At 38.6% G+C, this 10,096-nt stretch overlaps 1 protein-coding gene across 1 annotated transcript in view; it reads left to right on the forward strand.

The window, feature by feature from the left end:
* The first annotated feature begins 9,754 nt into the window (after positions 1 to 9,754).
* LOC140929611 (uncharacterized) overlaps positions 9,755 to 10,096 on the forward strand; it is a 6,398-nt gene continuing 6,056 nt past the window's right edge. Inside the window, exon 1 of the mRNA XM_073379363.1 lies at positions 9,755 to 10,096. This exon is cut by the window's right edge and continues 229 nt beyond it. Within this exon, the coding sequence (XP_073235464.1) occupies positions 9,800 to 10,096 (297 nt within the window). The 5' untranslated portion in view covers positions 9,755 to 9,799.

The following is a 10,096-nucleotide window of genomic DNA, read 5'->3' on the forward strand; positions in this document are numbered from 1 at the left end:
TGCCCTCAAATACAAAGTAAAAAAGAAGCAAAAACGGTAAATTTACTTCCAACCTTAAGGCTAGCCCAATCGATTTTGAAACACAAATTTCCCTCTAACGTAGATAATAGATAATAATAAAAAGGCCCCTCGAAAAATAAGCCCCTCAAAAAGGGCCTTTGAAAAATATAAGCCCCGGGGCTTACTTTCGGAATATTACGGTATTCTATCGCAATGGAGACTGTTATCATACTGGGATACTTATTTTCCCTTTCTAACTGATTTATACTCACTTGAACTGGAAAATTTGAAACATTGAATACAAAAAAATGAGTTAATGAAAGTTTATCCCTTTTGGTACCTGTACTGACCTAATAATTCGTTTTTTGCTTTTTTGTTTTTTTTTTTGTTTTGTTTTTGTTTTTGTTTTTGTTGGTTTGTTGGTTTGTTTTTGTTGGTTTGTTGTTTGTTTTTTTTTTCTGTCTGCATTTGTCGCACAAAACGTGAGATTTCACATGATGAATATGTTAATTTTGCACATCAATTGAACGAAGTTGAGAAATATATCGTGAATTGTCAATGGCTAGCAGATCAATTATTTGCCAAAGCCTAATGCTGAGGCAAAAAAAATTGATCCGCAGCAAATCACGCTATTTTGCGATAACCGAGTTCAATATTTTTTTTATTATTATTATTATTATTTTTTTTTTATCATTCGATCACCAACAGCTGACCAAGTTTGTTTTTTTTTTTTTTTAATGAATATATTGGGGAAGCGAAGCAATCTGCCATTTTTCATGCAAGAGCATGCAAGAAGGAGAAAAGCGTGGTTTCGTCTACGCATGAGCGGAATATTATTTGCGACCAAACACAGTTGGACGCCATTGCGCATGAGCAGACCATCATTTGTATGCAGTTATTTGCGGGTAACGTGGTGGGCTTTCGGCTAATGAAAAGGAAGAAAAATTGTTATCGAATGACAACTCATTTATCTGAAACAGACTTTAGAACAGGCACGTGGTCATGCGATTTTCAGAGAGTTGTGTCGATTAAAAAGGGCAGTTAGACCGTAGCAATTTATAGGGAATCGATCCAGAGAAATTATAAATTAAAGGTCGATAATCGAATATTGGCCAAAAAGGTCAGAGAAGGAGATTCATGGATCGACTGTACAATTCACACCAAGAGGAACTATGAGTAAAGAGCAAGTTCTGAAGCGGTGTTATTCTTCTAGGAGGTCCCGATATTGGGTTGATAATCTTTGCATACAACCTCGTCCCCAGGGCTTTTCCCTTAAAAAATTGGTGGGGCGGGAAAAGACCCTGGCATCGGCTGGTCACGCCGGTACAGCCTAATTATTCCTGAGAAGATATATGATATGCATGATATGCAACCCACTGCTTTTGCGCTGACAGAAGTCGAACGGAGCAACAATGGAAAATAATAACATCGCGAGTCATGTCAAGATTTTCGCGTGTGTGCGATTCAGAAGCTTAAGATCCATTTAATTGCGTATTATTCAAATGCTACAAGTTTATGAAAGGGCGTACCGGCTCTACGTTGTCACGTTCAATATATGTCAAATGCTTCAGAGTTGAGACAAGCTGTTATCGAGCGGTACTTCAGAAATTCATCGTGACCGTGGAATTACTGTACGATCAAGCGGAAAGTGATTTTGTCCAATTTCAAACAAAAATTCGGGCCTTTGCCTGCAGGATCTGCAGTGAATTTAAACAAATTGAACTTAATTGAAATATTCATCAAAATGCTTTATGGAGTCTGGTCTTCTTTATAACCCGATCATGGAACAAACAAATCTCCGCACCGGATGCAAGTCAGCCCTCTAGCTAAAACATTTGAAGACCTCTTATATCTTTTCTCTTCCGAGGATAAGTACAAAGGAGTTTCCTTATATTAAAGGGAAGATTGACCGATCGACTGGTATCAACTACAGCTCTGTGAATTTTAAATGGACCCAAGTCTTTCTTTGTTGCCAGTCGTTTGATCGCAGAGGTCAATGAATTTTTTAAAAATACAGGTCATGCAAGATAAGTCTAAACCAACGCATGTCGCTATGATATGGCTGAGAGTTTAAAGGTAATTAGAACTAGGCTGTGTACGGCGGTCCACTTCGCGAGAAATGAAATAAAATGTCAGAACAGTCGCGAAAACGGAATTTTCCAGTACAAACTTTATGCATGTATGATAGCTTGTCTGTCATTTATATCTTATATCGCTCTGTAAACGTTGTTAAAAATGTTACTCGCTGTCCCCCTTCACCGAAATCAGAGGAAAGCAAAAAAATACCATAGCCAGTATCTGTGACAAAAAGGAAATCTTGTAAAACTCTTAGTTAATCGTCAAGAGATATAAAATGCCGCCCAAGATTTAGCCTCCCACGCAGGCGTTTTTAGGGGAGCTCCTATTTCTTCCCTCCCCACAAACGCCTGCTCAACGGAAAACAACATTCCTTTCTCATTGTTTTATTTGCGTGGTATGTGACCAATCAACAATTGTGCAATAAAGTGTTGACAGGCTAAACACGACTGAACGTGACCCTAGAGTTACCGTTTTCCTTCTTTTCTTTCCTTCGCTAAGGTTATGCAGTGCACGGAGTATTCTGAATTTTGACTAAATCTTATTTTTCCCGCTCTGAATCTAACATTTATTGCAGGTCAGAAAGCTTTCCCAGTGTTTAATGCAGATCTAGTAATTATCAGATTACCTTGCGGTCAAGGTCAACTTTCCAGAATTTGGAAAGTACAATGTGATTGGCTAAGCTTGGGAAAGGAATGTTGTCTTCAGTTGAGCAGGCGTTTGTGGGGAGGGAAGAAATACGAGCTCCCCTAAAAACGCCTGCGTGGGAGGCTACCCAAGATCGCGCGCTGTAAGGTTGCGAATAATTTTTATTAGCTTTTCACATAGCGCTAATTATTAAACCCAGGATTTTAGGGTGTACGAGGGGACACGTGACCAGCCGATGCCAGGACCTTTTCCTGCCCCACCCATTTTTAAGGGAAAAGCCCTGGGACGAGGTTGCTTTGCGTACTAAAAAAAAAAAGGTAAGCATATGTTTTATACTCAATTTAAAACACCTTATAACGTCGATCGATTAATTAAGACGATGAGATGAGTAATCACAAACAGTTTGGTTTGAAGGTATTTAATATCTGCCAAATAGGGTATAAGCACGGTGATGGTGCTTTTTCACAAGACGACACGGCAGCCAAATTGGTGTTCCATTCAATGAAACGGCGGTTATGTTGTGGTGTTAGAAACCAATCCTGTAGGAGTTTAACTCTCGTCTTATGTAAACAATTCCTTTTGTTTAAATAAATTTCCATAATAGATGCTGGCCACGTGAGTGAAAAAGCTTGATAGAGGACACCCGATTAAAAACCCTATTTTTAGCAACTTTTTAAAAAAGAAAAAAATAATGAACCCCTGAAACCCTCCCTTGGCTACGCCACTGCTCTACTTAGTTCAAGTTTTATTTTCTATACCCTTTTTAACCCTCAATCTTCGTCTAAGTATCCGCTGCATCGTTTTTATGTTGGAAATTGTCTCAAGACAAGTTCATATGTGGTTACAGCAGCATTTTCCCGTCCGAAGACTTGTAACTACGGAGTAGGTCGTCGCCATCATGGTTCAATTTATTATAGTCGTGTGGTCTAATGAAGCATTCTGGCCTAGCCCTGCTGCTCTTGTATCTATCTGGCCCGGGTTGTTCAAAAGCTGGATAGTGCTATCCACCGGATAAATCACTATCTAGTGGATAAATATTAGGGAAACTAATTGCACTATCCACTCGATAGCGATTTATCCGGTGGATAGTGCTATCCCTTTTTGAACAACTGGGGCCTGGTGATTTAGAGCTCAACCCGGGGTCTACTGAAGGATCTCAAGCGAGTTATTCACTGAGACCGAGATGTACAACTTGCAATCTTGCCGTGAAAAAGAATGCTGGCTTTGTTACGTGCTCGGAATGTAAACTATCTTTTCATCTAACTTGCATTGGCCCGACGACAGTTTGAAAAGTCTAGATCCTGCGCCAATTGTTCAACTATTTTTTTAGGCTTCCGTGAAAATGGAAAATTCAAGTGCGTATCAGGATATCCCGAATCTGTCAGAGATATCGAGCCGAGGTGGCTTAAAATTTCTTCATTTAAATGTGTGCCCCCTTCTTCCCAAAACTGATAAGATTCGGCTGCTGTTACAACGGTATGAGAACACTGATTGTTTTTCCGTCACCGAAACTCATCTATCGGCACAAGTATCTGATGATGAAATTGGCATACAAGGCTATACCATCTACCGTTTGGATCAACAAGCTCACACGAAAGGGGGCGGTGTTGCTGTTTATGTTCGCGATTGTTTGTCAGTATCTAGACGCTATGATTTGGAATAGGAGTCTGTTGAGAGGATCTGGTTGTAGATTCTCATCACCAACTCTACAAATATTTTATTTGGCATTCTGTATCGTCTGTATCGTCCGCCGGTTGGCTTGCAATTTATCAGTGCAGACTTCAACACTAAATTGGAGGAGAGCCTTAGCTTAGCAATCGCTGAAAATAATGTTGAAATCTTGCTGGTTGGTGATCTGATTAAGCCTGCGAACGGCAAACGTTTCTCCTCGCTCATCGCCGCTGAGGAACGTTTCGCGAGGAGGAACGTCTGCGAGTCAGCGACAGAAACTCCATACTGATGACGCAAAATCTGTCCGGAATCCAGTCAGAAGTGCTAATTGGTCGACGGAATAGTTTAATTGTTTGAGCTATTGTTTACGAACGACAGACAAACGCGATGAATCTCTAACAAAACAGTCAATATTTGTGGAATCTATGAACCTGTTTCCATGTGTTTCCCTTTCTTCTTATAGAGCTTACTGACATTTTATGATATTTTGACAAGACTGGCTGACAGAAAGACAGGCAGTTACTGACCTCATTAACTGCCGAATACACAACACAATAAAAACGAAGAAACAGTTAAGATAAGTACCACGATCATTGGCTTTCGTTAAAATGGTCTCACGTTGGGTTTCCCCTATGAGACTAAGAGAAACCTTTCACGAGTGTTCCTGCCGTCAGAATCGCGAACGATGTTTTTTTTTTTTTTTTTTCACACGATGTGAAATCTTGAAATGATACGTCTAATTAAAAAATCTTAAAAGCCACAGCGACGAGTGAGTTTAGGGCCAAGTTTCTTGTTGCACAAGAGTTCTAAAAATAATGATACCTGCCGTCAGAATCTCGAACGATGTTTTTTCACACAAAGCGAAATAAATGATACGTCTAATTAAAAAATCTTAAAAGCCACAGCGGTGAGTAAGTTTAGGGCCAAGTTTCTTGTCTTAGGTGCTTGCAGCCCCCTCGCCTAGCGTATTACTTTGGAGTCATCCAACGGGGAATTTGTTAAGTCTATAAAGAAGAGTTTTACTCGTAGACTTGAAAACGAACAAGAGTACGGAAACAGACTAATTTCGTACATTTCATTGTCACTTAAGAAGATTGTGGAATTCCAGGGACAAAGCGTGCATGTTTCCAGCCTGTTCTACAAGAAAATATTCGGCCGAATTGTCCAGAAACGACAAACGTCTACGTTAATAAAAGTAGTTCAACTTAATTAAACAAAAATGTAACCTTTATTTAGTGGAAACCTATGATTCCTATAGCCAAGGTCACATAACACCTTGATGTCATACCACATGAGTTGCTCCTTGTTCTGCAAAATTTCTGACTGGAAAAAAATACAACAACAACTACAAGAGCGTGATGGGCTCTCCTTGCTTACGAAACTGAATCATACAGTATTTTGCTTGGGCTCTCAGAATTACCTCTTTTCTTACTACGGACATTACGGACATACGTAACAACTGCATTCTACAGAAACTGTAAACACAAAATCTCAAAGCAAAGAGCAAAAGCTAAGGCAGGGTAAGAAAAAAAAAAAAGAAGTATTCATCCTATCTTAAATCCCTGTTGTTCGTCCGCGATGGCTAGGGTATTTAAGTTATCCCGAGACAGCCACATTAATCTTGGAGGTCATAGAAAACGATATTGCGGTGATAAATTTATCCGTCAAGGGGAATTTTTCTTTTCTGCGTAAACTAAAATAGAAATATACAAATCTCATTAATTTTTCATCCTATTATTAGAAACGGTGACTCGATGTTCGTCGAATATCTCTCTCTCTCTCACTCGAGGACAATAAAACGCAGGAAAAAAAAAACACCGAAGAAAGAAAAGGTAAACAGATGTTCTACAGTGAATTTTAAGCCGAGCACTTTCTTTCGTCGATAGATTAATTAAAACGGTGAGATGAGTAATCACAAATAGTTTGTTTTATCCACTAAAGAAATTCCCGTTCACAAAAATAGGAGTTTGTTGCCTTCTTTTTCTTTCACTAATTTCCGCATACACATGAAATTTCGATTCAGAGCAAAAACAAAAAATTCAAAGACACACGATTAAAAACCTGATTTTTTTAGTCGTTTTAAAAAGAAAATAAAGCCTTTTTAGGCCACTTTGCTCGTTCATGATTTTTACATTCTCCTCTCTTGTTGGGACTTATTTTGGGAAAACGGCTCAGTGTAGACTAAGAGATTATGAAAAAGGAGAAATTATAGAACCAGGAGCTAGGCAAAGGAAGCAAATAAGCAAAGGCTTGCATTCAAAGTGTTGGAAAGGGAGCAATCTAACCAGCCCCGGAGGAAGTGACAGGCGATATTGTTCAATACAAATGACTGACTGGATATCAGACTTGTGAGTCAAATATTCTTCCTAGCCATGTCTGCACTATACGGGATGGCCTGTCATGTCGACATGAAAAATACTCCGGCCTGGTATAAACACCTGTTCACACACAGTAATTTTCAAGGAGTTATGATAACTCCTCTTGTAGGGTTAATTTAACTCCTTACAGTGGAGTTATTTTAACTCCAAAAAAGAGTTTAAAGACTCTTTTTCAGGAGTAAAAATCACCCCAGATATTGAGGAGTTAAAATAACCCCAAATAGGAGTTACCCTGTACCTAAAATTTTTACTTCACTTTCAGAGTTAAAGTAACCCCAAAAAGAATAAAAACAACCCATGTAAGGAGTAAAATTAACCCCATTTTCGGAAGTATTTAAACTCCAGACTGGGGGTTAAAAGAACTCTTTTTCAGGAGTAAAAATGACCCCAAATGTGGAGTTGAATTAGGAGTTAAAGTTACCCCCAAAAAGGGGTTATCTGTACGTACATTTTTGAAGCATGATAACTCCCTAAAAATTGCCTTGCACTGCCCAACAACCTATCGATCAGGCTAGCGCGGCGCAACTTCGTTCAGTTACGTAGGCCGTTTTCAAATTACATACCCTTCTTGTGTGTTAGCAAACGCCCTACTTGATATGATTATGAAGGATCAAGGGCTAGTATAATATATAGTGTAGAAATAACCTTTTTATCTTAGAAATATCAAAAAAGGTTTTATCTTTGGTCATTTTTGCCATGATTATGAAGTATTAAAAACACTTGTCTACGCGCGTCGAATCACCAACAATTGATTATCAGTATCGAATTACATATGTCTGAGATGATATTTTAGCTAAGAAATGACTCTGCTTGTTTAGAAACCTCCCAAGTAAATTCCTAACTCAATAAAAAGAACTGGGTAGTTTTCTGTTTCTTTTATAACATATCAAACTAGAAAAAAACTGAGTAATATTTGCTTACAGGAAGTATGAGAAGAGCGTTTTACTCGTTTTGTGCCGTATGCAATTAAGCAAGTTAATTCAAAGTTCTATGTGCTTGAGCAATGAAAAAGAGAGAGAGATGATAAGGCTTCGAAATTTTAATGATTTCAAAGTGTTTAAGGAAGAAGATTAATCATATCGACAATACAATATGCTCTACAATACGCAATACTACAATATGCACTATGCTCCTGCGCAAGTCAGATTGCAAACATTTTCAATAATAACCTATTGATATCTTCAAAGCTGTTGACAAATCTGAATTTTTCTCTTCTTCACGTAAACTATCATCGAAAGAAGAATTGTCAAAAAAAATGTTTCTTCAATATTTTCAAAACGCTTTGATTTGTGGGCAGCAATTGTGCAAAATAGCATTGCTTATCTGCCGAGAAGAGGCTGCATGGAGTTAGGGGAAAGTGTAGGAAAGGGAAGGGAAAACTCACCCGGTTGTAGATAGAAAGTGACAAGTGATTATTGTTGAATAAAGACGATTGAATATCAATCCTGAGAGTCAGATATTCTTTGTAGCTGAAAATGATTATTAAGGTCAATATAGGCATTATTTTTTATTTCCAGTGTGTTTACCTGTCTAGCCAATGAAAGTAGTTATGCAAAACAACAATTCATATGCTGAGAAAAAACCAAGAGATAGCGAATGATGTAAAGGCTTGAATCTCTAGGATTTAAAATGTAGGAATCGACGATAACTGAACAATTTTAGGAAGGAAGTAACACAACCCGAGTGTTACTGTTGGATAAAAACAAACGAATATCAGTCCTGTGAGTCAGATAATCTTTGCTCCTGACAGACAATTATAAAGATCAATACAAGCCCTACTTTTGTCAATTTTGACTACGTGCCATGCCATCGACAGCATAAACACTTGTCTACGTGCGTCAAATAGCAATTAACTACCTATTTTTATAGAAATAAAGATAATGTAAGCTGCGGAAATACAAATTTAAATGAAGATATGATCCTCGCAGTTGTACAACAAAATTGTATGTGCACAAAAGACTGACTGAGTTGAGATATTATCTAATTAAAAAATGGCCCAGCATATGCTATCAGTTTAAACGTTATAAAGGTTGTTAAGCAGGAAATAAACGCGAACTCCAGCTTAAGTGCTTAGCAAAAACTTGCCAAGAGCAACCAAGGTGAACGCTGAGCCGTTTACTGTTTATTTCATGGCATAATCAATTATGATATTTGCCTAGGGGAAGGAGATTGTAGGGGAGGTGTTCAAATCCATTCGAAATTCTATGTGCTCGAAATAAAATACGCCGTCGTGCGCCATTACGCCCTTCATAAACGTCGTACAAGGAAATTTCTTATCGCAGTTGTGCAACGACTGTTAAAAAAGTGTACCAAAAATTGTGCTGCAAAAGCGGAGTTCTTGTTTGGATAATAAAGCCCTTGTCTTATTTGACGCTCTCAGTTTGTCACCGCCGTCGTCGATGCTAGAAGCGACCTTAAAATTTGACTACGCGTGCGTAATCCAGAATACGATTGTGGAATTTCTAGCCAGTTATGTGAGGAAAGTTGTCACAATTCCGTCCTGTTGCTATCCGAGACATAGGGAAAATTGCCGTGACAGGGGTTTATCTGGGGTGCATGAGAATGAATACTTGTATTTAATCTCGTACTACTAGTTGTCCAATCCTGTCCCAATTACGTCGGCAACAACGCGCACTGGCTAAATCGAATCAAATCGACTTTTGATTCAACACATTTTTTCACAGTAGGGCCTGCGTAATGCAACTATTTGATTTTTAAACTTGGTGAGAAAGGCGACGGTATTTTCTGAAAGAAAACAATTTAAAAAAAAAAAGAAGAAAGAAAGAAAAAAGCTACTCTGTATGTTCCATAATGTTACTATAGCCATAATATAGCTAAAATGTGCTAAAATAAGTCCGCGAAGCCGAAACAGAAAGTCCAAACACCAGAAATAGAAAAACAAAGTCTGATATCAAGGAAAATGTTTCCCCTAACTGATGACCTTGCTCCAAGAACAATATTTCTGTGTTGGATGAGTTTAAATACAGGTTCTTTCAGAGATTAGCCAGAGGATTCCGGGTTGCTGGATGCGGCAGGGAGAAATGTTGGCGACTCGTTGGTTTGCCACCATTTTGTTTGTTCTATTCGCTGCTCTGTTAACAGATTTCTGCCGTTGTGCTACTGTAACTAAAGAAGCAGGCTTGGAGCTGAAAGATGATTTCAACGAAGATTTTGATAATGATTTTGGAAAGGGTGCATCGACTGAAGACAACGAAAATTTGCCCGAGGTCCATCACGATGATGATAAAGAAGACGCCGAAGATTTGCCGGAGGACGAAGGCGCCGACGATGGGGAAGACAATGGCGAGCAAGACACTGAGGAC

This window comes from Porites lutea, chromosome 3 (assembly GCF_958299795.1).
Source record: "Porites lutea chromosome 3, jaPorLute2.1, whole genome shotgun sequence".
Taxonomy (NCBI): domain Eukaryota; kingdom Metazoa; phylum Cnidaria; class Anthozoa; order Scleractinia; family Poritidae; genus Porites; species Porites lutea.